Source organism: Seriola dumerili, unplaced genomic scaffold, assembly GCF_002260705.1.
Source record: "Seriola dumerili isolate Sdu_G_001 unplaced genomic scaffold, Sdu_1.0 BDQW01000291.1, whole genome shotgun sequence".
Classification (NCBI taxonomy): Eukaryota; Metazoa; Chordata; class Actinopteri; order Carangiformes; family Carangidae; genus Seriola; species Seriola dumerili.
In genome coordinates, this window is record NW_019174546.1 from 2,590,673 (window position 1) to 2,617,456 (window position 26,784).

Here is a 26,784-nt window from a genome sequence, read left to right on the forward strand (position 1 = left end):
TATAATTCTTATCGGTGCATGGAGTAATTCCCAGCACGCCCCTGCCCACCCTCAGCCTGAGCAGAGTTCCAATCAGCCAGGATAAATGAAAACACTTTCAAGGCATTTAATTGTTGTGTAATTTCCACATTTGACGTCCACATTTATACCTCTATTTCTTTTTGTCTCTCCTTCAACCAAATCTCTCACCATTATCCTTGCTATGCCATTCCTCCCTTACCAGTGAACTAACCTCAACCTCCTGTCTGGCTGCAAACTCGACCAGGTGCGGCCTCTGTGAAAACAACTGCATTGAAACGTTTCCTGTGCTGGCATTGAAAGCCATGACAGGCCTCCTTTCGTTTTTATTTTGACTGTACCGAAAGGCTCCATTATTCCCCCCCGCACACCCCAGAGCTCCTAAAGACACGGAGGGGCCTGGAGTTTCAGGGTTTGTTTTTGTAGTAGTATCTCTGTGAGCAGACTAATGCAGGGCAAAGGCAGCATTGTGCCCGTGCTGGAAAAAGCTGGTATAGGGGAGAGAGTAGTCTAGGTCAGCCCCTGTGGATAACACCACCATGTCTGATGTACATGAAACAGAATAGCTGCTCCAGTTGTTAGTGTGGGCGGAGGGGGGAGGAGGGAGTGAAAGTGTCAGGGTAAGAAAGAGACATGTTGGCTATCACTTCACACATTTTTGTAAAGGATATGCGGTAGTGCATCATAAAGGCTATTTTACAGATCAGTGATTCCATTGTCTCTTTTTGCATCCATCGAGATCAATTAGAATCAAGAGTACTATTTTCTAAACAAATTTCCCTCCGACTAAAATGTGTTCTATCAGTTTATAGCATCAGTTTTTTCCTTATAGGAAAGTATCCAGGAAAAATGTTTTTGCAGCAGACCCTCCTCCTGGATCAGAGAATCCAGAGGTAAAATCATCTTCAAGGACCATAGCAGCATCAAATTTACAGATTAAACACTGTGGTCTCCAGAAGGTTTAGATCTTAAATCTTGACAGGGGGAGGTAGCCAGCCAAAGAGCAAAGGCGAGGAAGGGATGTAAGTCTCGTCTATTAATCAGGGCATGTCTGTCACAGGTGCAGACGTGGCCTTTTTTTCTCCTTAGAGGTAATTACAGTTGTTGTGTGGCGTGGCGCCAGCAGGGCCCCCAGGCCCAGCTAGTCTGTAACACCACCCAGGTAGCTGTCAACCCGTTGGCCCCCAACACCAACTTTTCCGCCAGCCTCACCACACCAGTGGAGAGATAGAAATCAAACCAACCGTAACCTTTTAAAAGTGTACTTGTCTGGAATGGAGAACAAAGGCTCAAGCCATGTTTTCACTCTGTCTTTGTTACCGCGGTGAGAATGAGGAGACAAGACCTGGGGCTGTGTTATCACTGGGCTGCTTGATTGGGTTTAAAACATGAGGGACTCAAGACAAGTGGCCTTTGACGTGCCTCTCTTCCCTTCCTGTTGATATATGTTTTTCTTTTATTCGAAGACACCAGAGGGGAGATTTAGGGGCTTACAACGTCTGCTCAAACTTGTAAACATAACAAGCAATGGAGGCAAATAGGTCATTGGACAAGTGCTAAATTTTTTAGTGTTGATGTGAAACAGCAGGCTGTAAAAAAGGGGTTGATTCCAAAGTTCTTGTACAATATTAGAATGATGCCTGTGCTGTGAACAACTTAATACAATATCGGCACAATGCTTTATACCTTGTGATGTGGTGTACAAGATATAGCAGTTTAATGCTGAGATTAACTGTGTTTCAATATTCTCTCCCTTCTGAGTCGGCTATAAGAATCTATCACCTGATTAAATGTAGTACCTTTTAAAAATTCCATCCTCCCTGGGTAGAACGATCATTTGTAGCCTTGAAATGTCAATAAAGTTACCACTACTTGAAGGTGACATATGAAAAGATTACCATGAGAGAATGAATTGTGTTATTATTCTCTAACAACACCCTTGTAACACTCGCCCACACACACACACACACATACACCCCTTTCAGACTTGCATTAATTGTGCTTGTTACAAGTGGGTGTTTTGTGTCTGCAAATGTATTTCTCCTCTGTTTTTTTTTTTTTTTTTTTCCACTCACCGTCGCTACCTGATCCAATTCTTGTCTGCAGGTACACAAACATGCTGCCAGCAACACCGTCACCACCCTTGTCTTGACATTTTAGAGCCACCAGAGAGTGATGTCCTCATATTTCTGTGTGGGAGGGGAGCGTGATACTGAAGGAGGAGGGAGGGGGTTTGTTGAAGGTGGGGGGTCCGCTCATGGATTGTTTTCCCCTTCCTGTCTGTGCATCTATTTATGTCCTTCCACTTCTCATCCATTAAGAGTGCGTGCGTGTTTGTAGGTGTGCAGGTGCGTGTGCACCTTGTTTGCTGTGGGTCGCTTTTGGTGACCCTCCTCTGAAGGAGGACTCCATCAACGTGGGCAGAATCACAAGCGTCCTGTGATTGTGCATGAGCGCTCATTTGTCAAGTGCTTATCCCACAACGGAGGAGGGATGTCAGCCTCTGTCTGCTGGCACTCCCTCATATATCCATGTGACATGTCAATATGTCACAGAGGATAAAGTGCTGCAGCTGGGCTTTTCTTTTACCAAAATATCTTCATGCTGTTCTATATGTGTGTGTCTGGGTGTCAGGGAGTGAAGCTTACAAAATGATCAATTTAGGTCAGTTTTATGAAGAAAAAGATTAGGTATGGTGCACATCTAGTGTTCCTAACATCAACAGATGGTTTTGAAGGGATGAAAAAGTAATTTTAAATAGAAGAAAAATCTGCACAGGTTACAGGAGGCCTAAAAAGTCCAATACCTGAAACTTGGTTGGTAAATAATAATCAATATAGGTATTCAGATCAGAGATGCTAGATAAATCATTAAATAGCACAATAGCACATTTAAATCCACAGTAATAAATTAGATGTTTTGAATATAGAATAAGTAATTTATTAGTTGCAATAAAATAATAAATATTCAATAATAAAGCTGAAGAATAACAATGAATCACTGTTAAAGTGAGCTTCCCTCCCCGGTACTGTATTTGCATTACTTCACTTATCTGTACCATGTCACTAGCATCCACTGGGTCTATGGAAACATGTTCTGTTTCACTGTCTTTGTCTTCCTCTCCACTTTGTATTTTTTCATCCCATCGCTCACCTCCATCAAATCACTTCATCCGAAAACAGATCAGCGTGAAGGTTGGTCATTTTCACTTTTAATCCCTTCCCTTCAATTTGATCCAGGTTTTAGGTGAGGTCAACCATCCCTCCCAGCCTCTCTGATGAAGACACTGATATCCCTACCTTGAAAAGCAAAAATATTAATAATAGCTCTCCCTAATCCTCCATAAAGTGTAAACGTGTCGTTTTGTCTACTTGTTTGCATGAATCCCTGAATAGCTCTTGCATGCTTTACAATGCCACTCCCCCCAAACTGTGTTTCGATTAGCCTTGCCAAAACACACATGGGGTCCCCTGTACAGCTTTCTTAAGTCATTATTAGATATGTGTTTTGTTATGTTGCTGTGCATTTCTCCCAACCGCACCCATTGTGTCACTGTCATCCACATCCATCAAAAACTATAGCTCCTTTCACCCTCAGACTTTCCATCTACCTCTGCCGGCCCATCAGAGGTGTGTTAGGGATTACTCTGGTATTCAGGTGGCAACCGGATTTGTCAGGTATTTAGGCAGCAACACCCCTGCTCTCCCACCGAGGGACATGGGTATCAGAACTGACAAAGCCGTTCTTAGGGGATTATGTCTGTTTTACTGCCATGGGCATCCTCCACCCAGAGACTGAAGGATATGATAGGTGATTAGTCTAATGAGAAGACCCCCCCCCCCCACAAGTGATATTGCAGCAGGAGGTCCTGCAGGAAAAAAAGTTTGTAATGTGGTGCTGAAAGTCTTTATATGAAATGTAAACACTTGTTACTGTATAACAGCTAGTCATTAACAAATTTATACAAGAAATTGATTTAACGACTTTTGGTCCTTCAGCTACATATTTAGAGTCTCTGCTTTAGACTTAATGAATATTGACATTGACATTGTCACCGAGAGGTAATGTTTTGGAAATTATTTCTTCACTTGTACCATCTGCAAAACACTGCCACGCAAAGAGCTGACCTATAGAATATTTAAGAATGAGCTGGCAGTGTGCTGACAGGGAGATGATCAGCCATCATGGTAGCCCAGTGCTGCTGCCAGGAAGCCTGGGAGCCTGCTGACTCTGTGCCAGTTTGCTTAGATATTGATTCACTGAACAGGTTCTGCTATCCTTGGGCACTTTGTCAAGGCAGTTAAATTTATAGGTATCCAGCAAGCAGGCAGGCAGAGTGGAGACAGGGCTTATTTTGTGGTTTTGATAGAGTCCTGGAGCCCGTCTCTCCAAGCGGCTCTCAACAGGAGAGAGGCTTCGGGGGAATCGATAACAATTACCTGCCCTCTAGTCATTTTGTTCCACAGCACCTCTCCAAACTTAACCGCACGCCATGAATTATTCACAACATTAAGTGTTCAATATACACAGGCCCCACTGAGTGACTGCTCTTAGCACTGTTTAGTCTATGGAATCATGAAAGAATAACAGATAATTTGACCCTAATGGTCTTGCATTAGGCCCACTCCTCTCAGGTTTCACTTTTTCATAAGCATGTGTTGTGAAACATAGCTGCACTTGGAGATGTTGCAGTTGTGTGAGAAGACATGTGGTTACCAACATAAGTGGAATACAATGCTTCTGTCGTGCATTTGTCACACTGAAAATCAGATGTTCGCCCATTTATATGAGAAAATTGGACCAAGTCCCCCCTTTATCTTCTTCCCCCAGCGTACTCTGGCTTATGATCTCATCCCATATCTTTCCTCAGCTCCTGTGCATGCTTTGCTTGAGAATTTCGTCCCTGTCCTGTTCCCAGGCTGGTAACACTAGTCGCTCTGTCCAGTCTGTGCATGTAAAAATCAGCCATATGCCCGTGAACTTCAGAAAGCAGATGTCATGGCTGCTCATAATCTGTTTATCTTTCGAGACTCTTAATGTGTGTGACTTTTTTTCCTGCATGAAACCCTCATCATAATGTGCTAACTTGTAACTCCTTGTTCATTGAGTCATCTTATAAACTTTACATTAAGATTATTATTAATATTACACAGTCATTGGTACTTAAAGTTTTGCTGACCTCTTTACTGTTCTCAGTGTTACATTGATTTTTTGTTTGCCACAAACCCTCAGAGAAGATTAGTCCTTTTAAAAAAAAAAACTGTAGGGTTTTAATTTATCTCTTAAATTGTGGAAAGCAAACTCAAGGACCTTATTTCAAAACATGCATCATTCCGGCTCTTCTGTGGCTCCGACCTGGAATATTAATATTTTTATGAGATATTGAGCCAAGAAGTTTAAGCCCACATGATTGTATCGATTTAAAACCAGCAGCAGGTCTATATACAGCTCCTCAATTATTTTGGGAAAATTCAGATGAGTGTGAACCAGGTCCCCCTTATTATAGTGCAGTCCAGAGAACCAGCCTTTTCCTGACTGGAATCTCAAAAGGTGCTTTTGTGTTTTTCCATTTCACCACATAATGAGGGGAATAACAAGCATGGCTGTAATGACGTTCCGGTTCAAATTAGATCGGGGAGGGAGGGGTGAAGGGTGGGGGGAAAGGGAAGGTGGAGGGAGACTCACATTTGAAAATCCATTTTCATGGAGACCGGTGCAAAAGAGCAATTACAGTCAAGGGTTTTTTTTTCCGGAGAGACACAGAGGTGTTGTATTGCATTAGGGGAAACAAGCAGCATAAATTCTGCAGGGATAGTTTCATGCTGTAATGTTTTGAATACATACAACTAGCAGTAGTGGAATAGCAATAATGGTTCCTCACTTGGGAGCGTAATGTTTGGCTTGGCTTCACTTTTTCCATAATCAAGGTTAAAGAAGTCAGAGCTCCTCCTTCTCAAATTCGTTGTATACTATGGTAATGTTCAGCTTGTCATAAATTTAACAGGTCTGACACTGATGGATGTTCGCATAGCAGTGTCAAGTAGGATTTTCTTTACCATGTTAAGCAGATAAGTTTGTTATGGTTGCCAAAAGTTGCCAGAAAAAGATCTAAAGTGTGTAAATATGGCAAACATTTCTTGTGTATCTTTATTTAGCTAGAAAACAAGTCGTATGTAAATGCTGGCTGCCTGTTTATTCTGGGCCAGCTTTTCAGTATTGCATGGAGCCTCTGCATCGGTGTTTGCCTTGTCCCTGGCGACGTCAACGGGCCCTTCTTGTCTCCATGGGAACCCCTTTTTAATGTCAGCCTATCTGCATATCAGAACTGCACAAAGAGAGGGAGAGAGCGAGAAAGACAGGCTGAGCAGAAGGAGCCAGAGAGAGGGAGCAGGAGGAGAAATCAAACAATGCCATCTCCACAGGGTCCCTCAGTGATGCAACTCTCGCCACCATTTGACACTCTGACAAAAGAGGGCCAGACAGAGTCTCCAGCAAAACTGGGCTATTTTTTGATTATATTCCCTTTTGTAGGCAAGAGGATAAAACACCCCCTCAAAGTTTTCTTATGAGTTTCCAGAGCCATTTTGTGACAGTCCTATTATTCCCATTGTGCTCGCCTGCACATTCGGACAATAGCAATCAGCCCTCCATTCTGTCTGCTTTTCTTACTTAGCTTTTAGCCTTGTGGTGTTGTATGTTGCAAGACCTGTCATGAAATCGCAAAAAAAAACAAAAAAAACAATCACATTCACCTTACATATTCTACCTATTCACTCCTTTCCCCTCCTTAGTGCGAAGAGTCCCACCCAGATTCTCCATTCCACCCACCCATCAAGAGGTGATGCCAGGCGGCAGCATCAACCTGACATGCGTGGCGGTTGGTTCTCCGATGCCCTACGTCAAGTGGACGATGGGCCTGTTGGAGCTGACCAAGGAGGAAGAGATGCCACTGGGACGCAACGTGCTGGAGGTCACCAACATCCGTGAGTCAGCCAACTACACCTGCGTGGCCATCTCTTCTCTGGGCATGATCGAAGCCACAGCTCAGGTTACTGTCAAAGGTGAGAGCTGTTTTTCAGACTTGTTGTTCTACAAACTTATCTGTGAGACTGTAATGATGTGATCTCTTCTTTTTATTTGAGTCACCCGCAGATTCAAATCAAGATAATGAAATGTTATAAAATAGACAAAACCACTTTTCAAATGGCCTCTGAAACTTCTTGTACATAACCATTGCTGCCCTTATGCTGCAGCCTGTGGTTTTGGTTGATATTGAGAGGTAATACTCGTCGCTTTGTCAATGAGCATTGATGTCAGGGATTGTATGTCTGCTTGTCTGTTGAGTCCTTTTTTTGTATTTGTGTGAATGTAGCTCTTCACACCTGTGTGTGTGACAATGTGACTGTGTTGTCTACCAATTGCAGCCTCTCTTATCAACTGTTGTATGTATCGATCCCACTCTCCACTCAACTGATCAATACAGAGAATGTCACAGTCATTTAGAGGGACCACAGCAATACAGGCCCCTTCTTGAAGGAAGCCATAATGAAGACCCTCTGTTTTGTTTGAATTTGTCGTTCAGTCACAACGGGAACCACTCTTGCAATTTTCTCATATTGTCAGTAATAGCCAGGCCAGTTACAAAACACAAAATTGGGATTTCAGTTTAGCTTTGCTATTCATTTGGGATAATGGCTGGTGACAGTACTATAAGGATTAGCTTATGAAACAATCATTTCAGTGCTATGAGTTACAGAATGGAGAATTATGGAGCAGAGTTAGCTGTAATATGTCTACATTTTGAGAATTACAGTGTCAAATGTGTCAGACGTCCAGTTTTTCTCAAATTACCCATAAGTCCTAAAAGTGCATTCCTGATATCAAAAGTAATACCCTGCTTCTCACTCCTCAGCCTTGCCAAAGCCCCCGACCTCCCTCATTGTGACAGAGACCACAGCCACCAGTGTGACTCTCACCTGGGACTCTGGGAATCCAGAACCCGTGTCCTACTATATGATTCAATATAAAGCCAAGTCCTCAGACAACGGCTTCCAGGAAGTGGAAGGTGTGGCAACCACCCGTTACAGCATCGGTGGACTTAGCCCCTACTCTGAGTATGAGTTTCGTGTCATGGCTGTCAACAATATCGGCCGCGGGCCGCCCAGCGAGGCTGTGGAGACGCGCACTGGTGAACAGGCCCCCTCCTCACCACCTCTGCACGTCCAGGCGCGCATGCTGAGTGCCAGCACAATGTTGGTCCAGTGGGAACCGCCCGAGGAACCCAATGGGCAAATCAGGGGCTACCGGGTATACTACAGCTCTGACCTGACGGCTCCACTCAGCGCCTGGCAGAAACACAACACAGATGACAGCAGTCTGACTACCATCTCAGGCCTGACTCCTGACATCACGTACAGCCTCAGGGTGCTGGGCTTCACCTCTGTAGGTGACGGGCCACCTTCTGACATCCTGCAAGTGAAAACCCAGCAGGGAGGTGAGCAGCCAGCCACTGTGTGTGTGGCTCTGTATTTTAATCAATGTGTGTTAATGTATATATGTATACAATGTCCATTTTTCCTGTATCCAAATATGCTTATGGATAATTTTAGACAAAGCAGAATCTTAGATTAGATCCCATATTCCTTCTGGTGTAGTTATTTGTAGAGCATGTATGTTAAGATGGCTTTTTGTGTATGAATTTGTTTTTGCCATGCATAAGCCTTCCTGTACAGTCCGTGTTGGGGTTGTTATTACTGCTGACACTGGAAAACATTTGTCTTTAGTAATGTACTCTTTTTGTTTTGTTTTTTTAATTCTGCAACCTCTGTCCTCTTGCACCTCTGTATCCAGTCCCTGCCCAGCCGTCTAGCTTTGAGGCAGAAGCCGAGCTGGACACCCGCATCATGCTAACATGGCTGTGGCCCGTGCAGGGCCCCATCACAAAATATGAGCTGCAATACTGGGAGGATGGCTCAGACAACAAGGTTAGAATAACAACACAAAGCTATAACTATTTCATGACTTGGTTTTCTCAACCACAACCCTTCTATCTATCTATCTATCTATCTATCTATCTATCTATCTATCTATCTATCTATCTATCTATCTATCTATCTATCTATCTATCTATCTATCTATCTATCTGGTCTCATATTCCACTGTGAGATTGCAGACGAATGAATTTTGCTCTTTATGATGCAATTTCTTTGAATGGGAAGCCTCGGCTGAAGCAATGTTATTGTAGTACTGCAGTCAGCTCCCCAGCTGATAAGAAAGATTTACTGTAGTAACAGACAGCACACAGTTGTTCAGTTCTGTCTCTCAGTGTTGGTGCCCTTCATTCAACTCTGCTGGACCACTGCACCAACTGTAAACCAGAGGACAAATTGTTTTTGGAACAAGATGCTCTCAAATTTGGCTGTATTCTCTACCCTGTATGAATGCAGGAAGGATAGACAGCAGTTTAGGCTTCAGGATTTCAGTTCAAGATTAATTCCACCATGATTAAGCAACACTGGATCCAGATACAGCAAGACAACAAATACTGTATATGATTGTAATTCAGTGGAATGTTTCTGACTGATTCTGCCCCCTCCAGATACACAAGAGCTTCAACCCAGCAGGCTCCTATGCTGTGGACGGTTTAAAGCCTGACACCTTGTACCGTTTCTCACTGGCAGCCCGTTCTGAGATGGGTTTAGGCGTTTATACACAGCCCATCGAGGCCCGTACCGCCCAGTCCAGTAAGTCCACTTTTTTTTTTTCTCTCTCTTGCGCTGTCTGTCTTATCTCCTCGTTGTCCACTAACCAATGACTTCGCAGGGTGAGTGTCACCCACAGCTGACGCAGGTTTAGGTCATTACTTTCAGAGCAGGAAAAAAGTTGACTTTCATAAAGCTTAATACAGAGAGCGTGGGCAACTTGAATGTCAAGTCAATTTCAGCTCAACATAAAATGCTGACAGTGCAGCCATCCCTGCCAGCCTCACGCTTCCACCACCTCCCCTCTGTCACCAACACTAACCCTCCTGTCCATCTATCTGAGGGCAGGCCCTGTGTTCAGTGTCAAAGGTACGTTTAATGTGTCTTGTTCCCACATTTGTGAGCTGTGCTGTGTTATTTTGCCTCATATATTTATAGGCTGTTACAGTGCCAGCGCTCAAAATGTCACTCTGCCAGTTGGCTGCTGACTTTTTTGCTGCGGTTGCACCATACTAGTACCACCTCACCCAGGGGGCGTATGTGCAGTATATTTTTGCCTTGCACGCATTCTGTACAGAACAGCATTTTGTTTATATATAAAATAATAGGTTCAAAATAAAAGGAATATTTGTTACTTTTGGAACATAAACTGTAAACTCTGTGATACCTGTTGAGTTGTTGTGGGTGTATAGAGTTACCTCACAGTGCACATATTGGTGTTGGTAAAAGTGTTACTGTAAATAACACTATAAGACAACTATTAAAGTGTGTCAAAGAAATTCCAAAATAACATCAGATGGCAAGTAATGCTCTTCAGTCCAGTCAGTAACATGATCGCTGTGGCTTATTAGAATAGAAAGGACTGGACGGAGGGTATGGATATCTCTTTTTGAAAATTTTCCGCACAGGGACAGACAAAATCATTGAAGAGCTAACACCTCTGACAACCCCACAGTTATATAACTGTCAATCAAGATCACGAGTGGTGATGAGTCTGTGTCCTTGCGCCTCCCGTCAGCAGTAGACACAAGGACACAGAATTTGGAGAGCAGAATTTGGATTTCATGCAATAGTAGGGTGGTGTGCTCGAAACAAAGCAGGGGCCTCAGGAAGGTTGAAAGGCAAACAGACGGTGGGGAAGAGTGACATTTTCAAGTGCTGCATTTCAATGGCTAGTATCATATTTTTAAGATTCAGAGCAATGAACATAACTGTGCTGTATTCCTATTGGTTTTCTTTGTTTTCTTTTATGGTTAAACACTACAACTGTACCACTCAGATGAGGACTTGGCAGTAACAGTAACAAAAGCGGAAAAGTATCATGCTATTTTACCTAAAACTGAGAGTGAAATTATAGAGGTAGAGGTAACAATTCATAATCAGATTTTAAACAAAAAGTTATCTCCAATAGAAATCTATCACTCCAAAATGATTGGCAGGTCTTTTAGAGCAATACACAAGAAAACGTTGGACAACTACTATACTATACTATACTTCTGGTGTTTTGTGTACACCATTACACCAGACAGCAGTAAGGTTCATATTTGAATTACCATGGTTGAGAAACACAATAAATGCCAATTTCCCATCCATACTTCTTAAATTACGTGTGAACATATTTTCAATATACAGTATATAGTTAAAGAATTGTGTGTTGGCCTGTTACATTAGAAAGAAGTAGAGGCAGATGGAGGTATTTCATCTTCCTCATTGATAATTTTATCTCTATTTTGAGCCCGCTATTTGTCTCGTTCATTTTTGCCTCCGAGGTGTATGAATTTCCTGTGGTGTTGTCCTCCCCACATCCAATTTGACTTTGATCTAGCATATTTTTCATCAGGACCTCAATTTCACAATCTATTCTGCAAATTATCAGCATTGTTTTGATTCAGTCTGTCACCTTTTTTTATTACATGTGGTGTTGTCAGGTCTTTGTAGTTTTCTGTCCAGTCTCTTGTGCATCAGGGACCACCTGATGAGACTCACTTCTCTTTTGTTAAGCCCTAATGTTTTTGAAAAAGGTGGAGTTTCTTGTTCTGGCATTAGTTTATTGGATTCACATTTGAGCTCACTGTTCATTGCTCTGCTTATTAAAAAAGAAATTTCATGGGCATGCTTTGCGAGAACACCTTGCCTTGATTTTGTTTTCCCCTTGGTTTCTCATTTTATTCTCTTTTGAAGAGCCCTTTTTTTGTTTAAGAGTTGAATAAGTTTGTGATTAAGTTAGATGCATGAAATTTATGAATGCTATTGAGTTTGTTTTCAGTGTATTTCTTGTTCTCCATTTTAAAATTATTTATTGGTTTTCTGTTTTTACCTCTGGACTTAAGAGTTGACATACATTTTATGCTGCAGCCGTTGTAAATAATCTAATCTTATTTATTGTGGTAATCTTATTAATCCATACTGGAGGTGTAGCTAGAGATTACTATGTAGAGGAGTTATCTGTGTTTCTACATGTGCTGGGACATGCCTTTAGAGTTAGTGATTATAAAACGTAGCAGGGTGAGGTGGACAGACTATAACTGAGTGTGGCATGTCGATATTATGCCTAGACTTTAAATAAAAATTCACGTTGATGCCGTGTTGGGCCAGTAGTTTTAAGACCAAACCCGTAAGGCTGCAACATTGCTGGTCCAGTTCTTGCCATTCAGTTTAGTTAATGACAACATGTTAGAAATTTGTCCCATCTGATAATGATAATAATATGGTTTTCCGTAGCAGTGGCTACAATCCAGATGTTGATAGTGGCTGGAAATCTCAATACTGTTATTGATTTTGAAACAGTAGCTTTATGTATAGCCTTGGTGATAGTCCAGTGCATCTCAGCTGCAGCTCTGACCAGGGTCTGACAAATACTGTTATGAAGCCCAGAGCAGTTAACACTGTCAAGCACTTGTTCACACACTGGCACATCTATAGCCAGTTTATTGCTCCTTCTGCATACTGTGAGAGGCAGCCGAGAGGGCAATTAGGGACAAATTACGCCTTTATAAAAAACATTGCCTTGTAAAATTTTGGCACATTTTATATTTCGTTCACCTCACCCTGTCGTTTCATGGCCTCTCGCATAAATGCAGTGCCAAACACAGCTTCAACAGTAGCCTGGTAATGTGTTTTTGCAGCCATTCTCTCAGTCCAGAGGCAGCATCCTGTTTAGCATGGAACCTTTTTGTACTCAGCATAAAAATGAAATGTCATATTCAAACTTGCAATCTAATATTATTACATTTATAACCTGCAGTATGTGTGCAAATGATTTGTGAGTCTTACCAGCTCACAAAGCAACTCACAAAGAGACTTTCATAGTAAAGGTAGAGGATATATATATATATGTATATCTAAAACATGAAATAGATTAGCTGGATCTTGATGGCATGTACTTCAGATAGAATCAGTATCTTTAAAAAAATATATAGTTACATAAGGCTTTTTGCAGTACATCCATGTACATGTATGTTAAACCCAGCTTTGTTTATTTAAAGGGATAATACATAAACATAGAAAATCAGACTGAAGCCACTTTCCACAGCTTTTATTTTCCAAGCTTCATTGTAATGTCTGTCCCTGTTCTGGCTTTTATTAAAAAATACCTATGCAGTGCAATAGAAAAGTACATCATACAAAAATCAGCTCAATAGGGAAATCAGTCTTCATGTGTAGCCTAATCCTGCATACATACTATAGGTGGTAAACTCTAAAACATTACATTGACATTTTGAATATTACATTTAGATTTTTTTATGTTGCCTACTGTACAAAAAGCTTCCACAGTTTTGCCTTATTTTTCTTTGTGTTTTAGTTTGTTTTCTGTTTGCTTGATCCGTGCCCCTCCTTCGTGTGGTTTTGCTCCCACCCCCACCCCCGTCCCCCTTGCAGCCCCGTCTGCTCCCCCTCAAGAGGTACATCTGGTCAGCCTGAGCTCCACCAGCCTCAAGGTGAGTTGGGTGGCACCGCCTGCCGCTAGCCGCCATGGCGCCATTGTGCGCTACACAGTCAGCTACCAGGCCCTGGCTGGAGAGGACACAGAGCAGCATGAGGTGACGGGCATCGGCGCAGACGCCACCAGCTACGTGCTGGAGGGCCTGGAGAAGTGGACTGAGTATCAGGTGTGGGTGAGGGCACACACTGACGTGGGCCCGGGCCCTGAGAGTGCCCCAGTGAGGATGAAAACCAGAGAGGATGGTAGGTAGACACCTCGCCTGAAGAAGAGTGCTCCCAGACTCTTTATATCTCTGTTGCTTGGGGCTGCTTGTCACTATTTTTCTTCACTCTCCACAGCTTCTACTGCACATCTCTCTTTGTCCTGTTGATCAATTATGAGTTAATGAGGGAGTAGTGGTGGGAGAGGGGTCACCTTCTCTTTTTTCCTCTTTCAAGCCTTGTTCTCTACAGCTTTAACACTCTGCATCTCTGCCGGGTTAAGTCCTCTCACCCCTGGGCCCCAGCTCTGCACCACTTTGCTCTGCTTTCACTGTTTAAATGTCTTCTTGTTTTTCTTTCTTCTGTTCTGCAGAAAAGAAGTGGAGCAGAACTCTCCCTCTCCGTTCTATCGTTCTCCCCTCTTTTTCTCACTCGTTCCTCGTTTAGTTTGCAGTGTGATAGAGAGCGGCTGCTCCTCAGAGAGAGTCGTCTATAATTAATGTGTTTGAAGTTTGCTGCAACACAGCTAATTTCATACCGGAATTAAGGGCATTACAGACATGGTTAGACCACATGCTGTCCCGTATAGGGTGTTTTGGGGACACAGTCATCACAGAAGGTCTGAATTGAATAGAGATGACTTTGATTCATGACCAATTCTAGTATAACTTGCTTCTACAGAGCACCCAAGTCAATAAAAAACTCAGGAGTCATTATTTTGATAGTTTTTGGTTCCTCATCACAAAACACAGTGAACTGAGGCAAAACGCTAGCTCAGCATAATTTTACTCTTTCCGCCCTCCCTCTCTCAATGTCTGTCTTACTCTTGCATTCTGCCTTCCCTCCCTCTCTCCCCCTTTGTTTCTGGTTTTCAGTGCCAGGAGCACCCCCAAGGAAGCTGGAGGTTGAGGCCATAAACTCCACAGCCATCCGGGTCACCTGGAAGCCCCCCCTGCCGGGGAAGCAGCACGGCCAAATCCGAGGATACCAAGTCATCTTCTCTCGGCTTGACAATGGCGAACCTCGAGGCCAGCCTAACATCATGGACGTTGCTTTGCCAGAGGCCCAGGTACTGGATGATGTCTTTTTCCGTCCAGTCTTTTCTCTGTCTCACTTTCACTGTCTATAGCTGTTTTATCATCATTTCCCATTATTTTCATTCTCCACCGCTCCCCTATTCTCTTCCATTCTCTGAGTTCACACTTCATTTCCCTCATACTGGGTGACACACATGGAATTTTCTTTCTGTCGACTGCAGAGCTCCCACCCTCTCTTTTTTTTCATCTTTCTCCACATGTGACATTCAACTCTAAATTGGTACCCTGCTCCCACAGCTTTGGATTAGCTGTCATAACAAGATCCATTCTAATTCTACAGTAATAACTATTAAATATTTTATATGTGTTACATCAGGATGGGGCTTAACGGAATCAATGCACCTCTCTTTGCGGTTTTAGCAGTAATACATATGCACTGCCTTGTTACCATGTTTATAAATCAGAGTTATTTTCTTGACGCCGCCCTTTACACATTAATGCAGGCTGCTCGGAATCGCCCAAAGCTTTGCGACACAGTGAGATGGATGAGAGATTGTAATCCTTAAGAGGGATTCAGAGATTCATGAATATCTTAAAACCAAAAACCCCACTCTCACTTTTTTCCCGCTCTTTGGGAGAGGAGAGACCAGCTTAAGAGCCTCCTTCTGATTGTTTGCCAGGAGTAACATTTGCACGAACACGCATTCACTCGCACCCTTGATGGCCTCCAACAAAAACATTGAATTTGAACAAGTAAGCGCTCCCTGGCCGCAGGAACACCACAAAAAAAAAAATCTGAGCAGCCTTGCATGTGTCTCTGAGCAGTGTTTTCTGATAAATGCTGAGCAGCGGCATTTAGGGAGACCAGCTGGTTGCTGGTTTAGTTCTCAGGCATTGCACACTTCTGTGTCCTTGAGTGGAGCTATTAACCCTCATTTGCTCTGGCAAACACTCTGCCGTCTTAAGTCTTATCATTACAGAAGAGGAATCACTGTCAAAGTCACCTTGATATGATGTGTCAAATGTGGTACATCCCAAGTGATGCTAAGTAGCAGCTTGTGGATCCCAGTTGTGTCACAGGGCATTCAGTGATAAATACATAATGAATAATTTCTTCGGTTGTCAAGCCACCCAAGTGGCCCATCTCACATGGGACTTGATGGCAATTTTTAAACATAAAATTAATATTAAGTTAATTCTGGCCTGACAGCCCTGAATAACTGTATAACAGAGGCTTTGACTGCTACTTGGCTGTGTCTCTACACCTGGCCAAAGAGTCTGCCTTCAACTCTGAAACACAGTCCAACACCTTTGTTTTACAGCAGTAGTTTCTGCCAGCTGTTGCTGTTGTTGGTATCTGACTGTGTACAAGAGTGCTTGACAGCCAGGGCATCGTTTGGTCTGGACGAGGAGAAAAACATGGTGGCTGCTTGTCTTCCTGTTTTCTTCATGTTGACATGTTCAGCGTGACTTTGTTTTGTGTTATGAAAACTGAACTGAACATGACCCTACTTGTTGTGCAAACAATACTCCCCGCCATGTCTCATTTGTGCCAGGTTCACACAATAAACACAAAGACACACTGCAATTTGGCACTCAGGACAGCTCTCATGTTCCAGTTTGGTGTCCAGGGCACCTCTCAAACTCGCCGTCCCCTCCCTGGCAAAAAACCTGAATTTCTCCTCCCTCCTCCTATGTTTTTCATTTTCTCCTTCCCTCCAACTCCCTTCCCTTTCTCTCATGCCCTCCCTTTGTATACTTCCTGCCCGGGAAGCCACTTGAGCAATTACCAGAGGCTTGCGTGCAGGTTTTTCACCCTTGATGGAATCACCTCAAATTGTTTTCTATGAGACACTGGGAGGCTAACCTGCACGGACCTGCCCAGATGCTATTAAAGACCACACAGTCAGCCGACGCTCCCTTGTTAACATTTGCCGAACCGGTTTTTAGAACAATCCCTACTTTCTTGCATGTTTTTCCATTCACGTACCCTAACAGCAAGTGGAAAAAACAACACAGATAACATGAGCAAACATGCTCAATGTTTAGATCAACCTTGTAGTAGGCGTTCCAGCTGGCTGAGAAGAGTTCGTGACTCATCCCAGACTCATGCAAATCCCTCAAAGGCACACCTGTAATTGATGATGAAAAAAAACAATTTTCTTCTATCTTGGCACATCCCTTAGTGTTTCTCTCAAGAATTTGCCTAATGTGTTGTGAAATCAGTTCCATATCCACCCTTTCACCTGAATTGGATGCAGACTAAGCATGCCAAGAGGAAAAGAAAAAAATCCAGGTTTTTACAGCACCCGCGTCATACCACGACCTCACGTTAGACTTCACTCATAAATCTAAGATGATTGCAGATCCTGTCAAATTCGCGATCACCTCTCCCCCTCTCTTTGTCTCTCTGTTTCTGGCTACTTCTCTCCTATTCACCCTCTCTCAGGGTTAGCTGAAACGCCGGGGGGAGAGCTAGGAGAGCTTGCCTGTGCGTGGGCGGTTTAAGCGCCTCTTTTCTTTTCAAGCAGAAGCCCACACAGCGCCCTCATTTCCCTGCTAAATTTAAACCAGAGGCCATGTTAACAGTGGGATGTTATCGACCCCTTTCCCGCCATATTTCGGTCGGGAAAGTGGCCTGAACCTGAGTGGGCTACTCCACACCACATAGCCTGCTCCATCACTATGCACTCGCAGCAACCTCTAGGCTCGTGATTTTCATATAAGCATCAATACAATCTGCTAGAAAATGGCATGATTGAGTTTGAAGTCATTAGCCACAGTCTGGGCTTCTATACATTTTCTGCACACTCTTGCCTTCCTGCACAAGTTTGCCTTTATTCAGCACTACTTTTCCAGGTTCATTTTATTTGACCGCTCATGCGTTTTTGTGTTGTATGTGTGTGTGTGTGTGTGTGTGTGTGTGTGTGTGTGTGTGCAAGCAAGTGAGGCGATGCTTCACTGCCTCTGTGGCCTTCAGTGCCTCAGATTGGAGTTGAATGGGAATCAAAAAAAAAGAGAAAAGAAGCACCTCAGACCGCTTCACTCCATCAATCATGACAGCTCCTTCTCTTCCACATCACTCGTTCCCCCCTCGTTCCCATTTTTATAGCCTCACATCTCAGCCCATGTCATCACATTTGCATTCACCCGCCTGCAAATTATACCGCTCCGTTTCCACAAACGACGCTTATCAGCAATGATGTGTTTTCAGCTTGCGTTGGCATTCGAAATATAAATGGGGGATAATTTATAATTCTCCCATGGATTGAAGCAGAAAGCAAAAGAAGTTGCGATAGAAAGGGATTAAGCCCAAGATGAGATAGGAACTCTTGCGAACCTTAATGTGTTAGTTGCTCTGTTGACATAGTGAGTGGAGACGACGGTAAACAAATTAAGCAATTAGGCACGTTGCAAACTGTTATTCATGGAGTTAAGTAGCAGCTGTTCTTAAATGGTACTCTTCAGTGCCCCGCTACGTCAGGGAGAGCATTAGGCAGCAAGTTTTGATGCACCATGTGTCTCAACCAGTCACAACTGGGACCATACAGAGGCCTAGCTCATGCTTCAGTTAGCCAGTTGGTGATAAAGACCCATCCACAGGGAGTAGGGCGGAGAAGCTGGGTCTTTGTCTTTTTGTATGCCATCAGTCAATGGAGGATGATGAACACCGTCTCTCCAGTGCACAATGGATCAACAGTGTGTGAGGCTCATTCCTTATGTTTGTGAAAGTCTGGAGAAGAAGGCAAAGATGGACGAGCAGGAATCCCTGGCATAATGTTTTGTCTTAAAGGGCATGTGTCTGCTTTACAAATGTCATGTTCTTCATTCATATTACAAAAAAAGCATATCCCCTCGCTTAAAACTACTGTTTTATCCTTATGAAGCATTTGTAATCTTTTTGATGAGTGCTATATAAACCTTTATATTATTATTGTTATAATTACTTCTAGTGGTGATTAGCTGTGTATGTACAATAGCTGTGGTTTTAAAGCATTTGTGATATCTACTATAAGTCGGAATGATTTGAGAAAAATATGTAAATGTGATTTTATTTTTTACCAATATTGAATCGTGAATTGTAATTTCAATTTCTAAATTAAATTTAATTCCAGTACTTATGGCCGACATAGCATTAAACACAATACATTTGTAGTAATTATATTGTAACTGTATACTTTTTTTGAGAGGAAAACATAAAAATCAATGTAAAGGAAACTTTGCTTACTTTAAATTTAGGTTGTAGTGATATTGTACATTGCTAAATTCAAATGTTAAATGATACCCTTTTTACACCAAAATGTATGTATATACGCAGTTTTTTTTAAAACATGAGTAAAGGCGCTAAAAAAAGGCATAGATCCGTCGTGTCTCATCTGCGGTTGGTGCTCCTATCAGTGTCGGACCCTAGTTAGCATAGCTACATCACTTGCATAGCTGTGTGTGCTTTGTGTAGCTCAAAGACTGTATAAATAAGGTGCAGCTGCGGTGTTTCTGCTTCAACAGCATCGTGTTGGGCAGGTGATTTTTCAGTAATTCTCAAAAACAAACCTTTCAATTGAATGAAATGTCTTTATAACAGGTGGTAAGACACGTGGTATAGGACTGATGACCCCTAATGTTTTTGCTGAGTTGTCAGCTCTGCACTTTAACTAAACTTCACAAAGTGATTAGACATATTGCTACTTAATGTTTTCATACTGTGAGCAAAACCAACTAAATTTCATTTACCTCCATTGAGTGGCAACAGACCATTCAGAGATCACTAGAGCTACCACTAGATTCAGGTCGGAGGTCAGAGTAAGGTTGCTTTGTAATTTGGATGAACCAACACTTTGACTACAATTTGATGGTTAAATACAATTTCTGACCTTACAATTTATTTCACTTCCTCTTGTAACCCCCTCATGTTCCAGCGTTATCTTTTGCCAATCCCCTCCCTCTTAGTGTTACCCCATCCACCATCAGCTGTAACAATAGTTACGCACCCTGATAATCAAATAGAAATGTTTTCCATCATCATCCTCACCCAAGATTCTTCCTCCTCTCACCCTCCTCAAACCATGCATCCCTTCTCTCTTCTCCTCTTTGTCTCTCATCAGTGTCACCATTGTCATCTCTCCTGCCCCTTGACAGCTAGGCCACCCATCAGTGAACTCCTCTGCAGTAGCTGAACTGTGGAACGAGTTGCTGGTAAACGCCAGCAGTTGCGTTCTGCATCGATGGGGTTTGATGTCACAGGGCTAGCATAGCGGCACTGGTAATAGGATTTCACGCTCGGCACCAATGGAGCCCTGCGGCACAGAATGGGCTTTCACTTCCCCCAGGAATCACTTGGCCAAGCACAGCGAGCAAGAGAACATTTTGAAAACATATTGAAATATAATGAATAAAAGGGCCCTCCCTCCACTTCTGTAAGGGAAGAGGGAAATACTTGAGGGATTCTACATTTGGTTTATGTCCACAGTGAGATAGTTATCCTGCTGAATAGATGTATTTTGCGATTAAGAAAGTGAGAGGTTTTTATTGGATACACAGGCAAATGAGAAACAAGGCAGTGCATCATAAACAATAATGAATTTCACAACAATTGCTCAACTTAGTTACACAGTTTGTTTTATGCCATTCAACTTGTCTTCATTTCTTTTTTCCCTTTTACTACACCTCTTCCATCACACTCTCTCCCTGTGTTTTTTTTTTTTTTTACTGCACGACTCTGTTGACACCTACATTCATCTGTCTTTGAGCGAAAAAAAGACAAGCGCTTTTTTTCCTTGCCTGTTGTGTTGTCTCTGACTCATTTCTCTCCCCGCCCTGTGTCCTGTGTCTTCTCTCCCATCAGTGGAATATTGAGGAGTCCACCGAGCATGTGAGTAACCCTCATGTGTGCTGCTGGGTTGTCTTGCAGGGCAGGCCTTCTCCCCTCTGCAGTTTAGGGGTGCTGTGTATGCTTGTGTGTGTGGATTATGAGTTGTGTGCGTGTATTTATTTCTGTGCAAGCCTCTCGGTGTGAATCCTCATGATCCTCATGGCAGATCATAACCCCATCATAACCACAGCAAGAGATGTTTGTCCTAATGATTCCTGGTTTTGATATTTATGTGTGTGTGATGTTCTCTAAGATCTAGTATAACCACTTTTCACTGATGATTGCATACAAGTCTAATATTTCAACATTGTACCGTAAGACAAACTTGTAGTAACAGCTGGGCATTAACTCTGATCTGAGGCACTTACTATAGCGAGCATGCAGAGCTTTCCCCCATCACTGAGCATACAGTGCAGTCAAAGGCTGTGTGGCATTATCCCAGTGTGGTGCTGACATTAATCAGGCTCGCCTAACCTGCTGTCTCCCCTACTGTTCCAGATGACATGTCTATCTGAGGGGAGGAGCTGTGCGTTTTATCAGTTCCGCACATCTCCAAGATTGCCACCAGCCTTTCATGTTCCTTTCATTTGCCTGGATGGCAGCTCACTGTTTCAGGGCTGTCACATAGCCCTTTGTTACGGCTTATTACCTCCCAGACGTCATATTGCACTAGCATAAATGCAGAGTCACTTACTGTTCCCAGTCAGAAATTCAATAGAAACCTGCTAGAATAACAAACACTGTTTTCAGCATGCCAGCAAGGGCAAATTAATTATTTAAAAAAGATTTATAACATTTAAGCTATTTTCGGCACTTGTTTCCCTTCTTAATCAAACCAGTGACCACCTGTAAACGTTGACGGATGATAGTTTTTTTTAAAAAAATCAGTTTTTTCATATAACTGTTTTTTTCCTCCTCTTTAAATGAGCCAGCAGGATGTGCACAGATCATTCAGTCTTCATTTGATAACTCTCAGTTAAAAGGAAATCTGGTTGCACAGCACACATGGCCAGATTCCTCTAGCTACACCCACATGGCATGAATCAGGCTTGCCTCCTCTCCCTCTCCTCTTAACGTGCTGATTAACACCTGACAGACGCAGAGCTAGACGCTGTCAGAGGAAGACATCTGTTCACACGTCTTTATTATTTCTTTAGCAGCCATGTTTAGGCAATAGCAGCCTGTGTGCCAGGTAACTAATGTGGTGTGACTGGCTACAGGCAGATGTCAACAGAAAAAACATTAGCATGTCTTGTTGACCCATGGCCTGTTCACAGAGAGTAAAATTTTGAAATCAATTTTAAATTTTTCAGATAATAATGGCATTTTAAAATCAAACAACACACAGAGAACATTAAATGTTGTGCTTAAACAATAAAAAATTATCTAAAGCGAGTGTGTTTGTTTTAACAATGCTGCCCATTTTCCCCCAGGCATTTTCTATCCTAGTGTGGATAGTGGTGTAGGGAGGCTTGCAGAGAAGAATCCATTTCTATAACTAGTTGACTTGATAATCTCTGTAATGCCCTTTGGTGCTGCTCTAAGCATTTGCTCTGAAGGAAACTTTGAAGCCTTGCTTTTTCTATCTTCTGCTGAGTTTCAAAAGTGCTACGAGACCCAATTCGACCTTGCCAGAATAGGGGGAAAAAAGATCTCTGCGGCTGCCACTGCTGAGACTGTTAAAGCCATTTTGTATGATTAAAGTAATGAGACTTCCTCTATAAAGTTAAAATGGTTTTATGATACAGTAATTTAGCATTTTCCTCCCCGTCTCTCTTAAAAGCTAGTATGGGAGCACCAAATGTCCCTTAAAGAGAGGGGCAGTAAAAAGCATTGTCAAACAGAGCTGGCTTATATAGACAGTTAAATGTTCTTCTATGGTTACGAAATTAAAACTTCATTAGTTGGAGAAACAGCATTAGGGAAAAGCCGTATAACATCCCAAGCGTGTGAGAAGTTTGCAGGGAGTTCCGACAGGAAGGCTTGTAGGCATCGGCGTATTCGTCCTCTCAGTGGCCCCAGTCAGAAGCAGACAGCTCCAGTATGTGTGCTCAAGCCCCAGGCATTAATTTGTTCTTTGTATCAAGTGTGTGCTCATGTCTGCGTGTAACGTAGTGTGTGTGCACATGTGTATATTTATGGTGTGTTTGTGTGTGCATGCATACTCAATGTGTGTGTTTATATACATCGGTGAGTATGTGCATTCACGTATGTCTGTGTTTGTATGTCTGTTTACATATGTGCTTTATTCCAGCTCTGAGAGTGTTTAATTCCAGAGTGTGTGGGTGTGTTTTTTTATTCAGACTGATGCAGTCTGGTGAAGTGAGTGCCAGCACTGCAGCAGGTTACCAATAACAGTGTGTTACCTCAGTTGTTTGCTGTTTTTCTGACTGTTTGTTCCTGACTGTTGAGTTACTGATTTGTTCAACCACTTTAGTGTGTCTGTGTTCTTGTGTAAAGACCTTTTGAACATTCAACTTAATTAACATGGGATTCCAGAGGACAGCAAATACCAAGAATCTAACTCCATAATTTAAAAAAAAATAATTGTGTAATATCTGTAATGTTTATTTATCTTTTAGATTTATTTCAAAGAGTTTTAACAACATGTCCCACAGTCACAACTGTGTTGTTTTGGCTTTTACACTTACTGCAGTGTAGCGATGATCCTAAAATCCTCTGAGTATAATCTCAAGCTTATCCATGCAGCAGACATGAACACTGACACACTGGTGATGTTCTGGTTCATTTGGTTGGTTTGTTGGTTAATGGGTTCAGTGTGTACCTTATGATTGGGTGCAGGAGTTTTTCTAGACAAAGAAAAGTTCCTGCTCCTGTTTGTGTGCCTTCAAATCTTTTATCTGTTCAGTGCTTAAAATATTTTGTTTCCTGTTTATAGGCAAATTGATCAAGAAACTACAAGTGGATGGAGAAAGGGGTTTAATCTTGTTATGGTTTCTTTTGGTGTTGTGTGGTTTTTTTCAGGGGCTAGGAGCTTGTGTGAGAGGGGTTTTTGTTTTTGCTTTGGTTTTTTTTTTTTTTTTTTTTTTTTTTTTATGGGTGGGGCTTGTTTGCCTCCGAGGCGGTCCCACTCTGCTCATTGATTTGTTTTAACCTCTGACCTCGTGATTTCTCCATTTTGCAGGAGGCCATCATTGGTGGACTGCAGTCTGAGACCACATACTCTGTCACTGTAGCAGCATACACCACCAAGGGAGATGGAGCTCGTAGCAAAGCTAAAGTCATCACCACGACTGGAGCAGGTCAGAGTCGGTTTTATCAGGGTTATCAAGGGAAACATAGGATATTTGCTATCCGTTTACAGTGAATACTGTGGTAATATCCTTCAGGCTTTAAACTGATAACCTCTGTCTCCCTCATCAGGGTGTCCTGTGCCTTCAGATGGCTGAAGCAAACACCTTTTATTTTACAAGCAACATATTTTAGAAGTTCTAGTTAATCCGGAGTAATTTCCAAAAAGACAATAATAAACTATAACAATTTAAGAGACTTCACCTTGCACATTTTTCACAATGCCGTAACCAAATCAAATGATTAACTGAAAAAAATAATCAACAGATCAATCAAGAATCAAAATAGGCTTCTCTACAACAAACCTTTGTTGCCTTTGTGTCACATTTACAAATTCACTGTAATACTTTTATTATTTTTCCAGCTGATTTGATTATTTGGCGTTCTTACTTATGCTTTTTTCATTCTTCCAAAATTCTGATTTACTTTACACACAAATTGTAGCTACAAATCAGGAGGATTTGTAGTTTAAAATGTCTTTGGGGAAGATGAATAAAGAGTGATGTTAAAATCATGTAAATGTCTGCTTTGCGTTAATACACTCCCACGTGAATTATTAGTTAACTGCCTGTAAGAATCAATTGATGTCGGCACTGTGTCACCTGCCCTCGTGATTCTCCTCCTCCCGAACTTGCGTTACATTGCTGATTGGGATGTAACTTAAATTTTGGAAACCTTTTTTAAAAAACTGGATGTGCTTGGATGCAAAAGAAACGATATTCACCTGTTTAAACAGCCACGAAATATCAGGGCACTGTGGCATGACACACTTCTTCTGTAGGGAATTAACAGACACTCTTAGAAGGAAATTCCTTGAGGAAAATTGCAGCTCGTTTCTTCTTCGGCATTTTTGGCACTGTGCTGATTACTGTAGAGGCAATTTTGCTCTAAGGTGAGGAAAGCAGACAACAATGAGTCTATCGAGATTCAAAGATTTATTACCGAACACTATGTCAAATTAGAACGAACAACCAGCAATCAACACAATGATTATAAGCAGAGGCAAAGATCAACACATTACTATTTGGCCAAATAGGGTGCATCCTCTCTCAACCACAACGGTATCAAGAGTCTGGACACCCTCCAATCTCTAACTTAGCTCTTTTATACAGTGACTATCAAATACACCTGTTTAAGTAGACAGTTCAACTTTCATCCAGGGTACAAAGTATGTTTATCTTGCTTAATCATTAAGTGTACATTATTTGCGGAGATCAGTTCATACGGTTTGTTCACAGAGAACATCCAGTCCGATTAAAAGAAAACGTTAGATGAAGTGGAGGAAAACAGTTTTTTCGCATTACAATCCCCCCTTTTCTCATTTTGACAATTGAAGTACAGAATTTAACCTTCTTTTCTTTTTGTAGCATAATATGTAAAGAGTAAAACATCAGCGATGCAAATTCACGAAGATTCGATACATCACTTCATAAACTCTTCATAGATGAAACCCTCTGTTCACCATTCAATATAATAAAACCTTAGATGCCTGTTTCAGAAGTGTCATCACTGTCACTGTCCTCAAAATACGGGGGAACCCAGTCTGGGAGAGGGTACAAATCAGGTTGGCCCTGAGACTTTGTTGTTACCAATGTGGTTACAGTTTTCTTAACACACACTTTGGTAATGGTCACAAACAAAAAAACTATGAACACAATGAAAATGATTATCCCGATTACCCATGCTAGCCCCGAGATGAGGGAAGACCCCCAAGATCCTGTTAAAGCCTGCATCCCTCCAAAGGGATTCCAGTGGTTATCCTCATGGAGTTCCCTAATACCTTGTTCGGTGTCTGTTATCACATCATGGACCGCAGAGGAAGCATCTGCAATATAAGTGCAGCATTCTGTACCAACAACCTTACACACACCACCTTGTGAGGCCAAAACCAAGTCTAATGCCATTCTATTTTGTAACACCATGTGTCTAATGTCATCTAATTCTCCCTGCATGGCTGTGAGTGCTACTGTAGTTCTATTCATGTGCCTTTCTAAAACAGACAAGAGTACGGCCACTTCCTGTTGAGTTATATATACACCATAAGATGGCATAAAAATACTCAAAATTCTGGAACCTAAGGAAATAGCGCGTTGGTGTCGTACATGATAAGGGGCGAGTTCTTCTGCAGCAGCACATCAGATCAAAGGAACAAGATATGCCAAATAACATGTGCCTGTAAGGGGCTTCCTATGAGAAGTTCCTATCCTGGGAACACAGCCATAAACCAGATTGCCGCAAACCAAATAAACCTGCTCTGGAAGTGGTAAATCCCTCGTCTCACCATAGAGATTGATCATATTATCCGAACAGTCAGCTGTACCTAAGAAAAATCCGTGCTCCGCTTTAAAGTTGAGACAGCGATGAACATTAGTTATAGGATGAACGAGAACTGGAGGAAGTGGTCTATCACAACTCCTATCCTGAGGTCTAGTTGAGATTAGAGGCCTGGTGCAATTATGTTTCACCCAGGACAAGTGTGTTTCTATCCACTCTCCGATCCAGGGAACATGCTGTACACTCACGTCAAGTTGAATAGATGCTGTGTTTGGAATAAGGGTACAATCAGAGTTCAACCAGTCAGTTTCTGTTGCACAGTCAGTTTCAGCTAAAGTCATTTGCATTTTATAACAAAGTCCTTGTTGAACATACTTCTTATAATATGTTAGTTCAAACAGAGAAACCCAACTGGTGTCTTTGGGCCGGT

The 26,784-nt window shown here is 42.2% G+C and overlaps 1 protein-coding gene across 7 annotated transcripts in view; it reads left to right on the plus strand.

Moving 5' to 3' along the window:
- LOC111230992 (receptor-type tyrosine-protein phosphatase F) overlaps positions 1-26,784 on the plus strand; it is a 184,594-nt gene that overhangs the window by 102,094 nt on the left and 55,716 nt on the right. For 5 of the 7 annotated variants that reach the window (XM_022757914.1, XM_022757913.1, XM_022757918.1 and 2 more), the window contains exons 7-14: positions 6,810-7,079; positions 7,931-8,512; positions 8,869-9,002; positions 9,617-9,761; positions 13,599-13,904; positions 14,738-14,931; positions 20,742-20,768; positions 23,914-24,031. In XM_022757914.1, the coding sequence (XP_022613635.1) occupies positions 6,810-7,079; positions 7,931-8,512; positions 8,869-9,002; positions 9,617-9,761; positions 13,599-13,904; positions 14,738-14,931; positions 20,742-20,768; positions 23,914-24,031 (1,776 nt within the window). The remainder of the gene's footprint in view (positions 1-6,809; positions 7,080-7,930; positions 8,513-8,868; positions 9,003-9,616; positions 9,762-13,598; positions 13,905-14,737; positions 14,932-20,741; positions 20,769-23,913; positions 24,032-26,784) is intronic. The other 2 variants (XM_022757917.1, XM_022757920.1) reach the window with 1 other exon arrangement.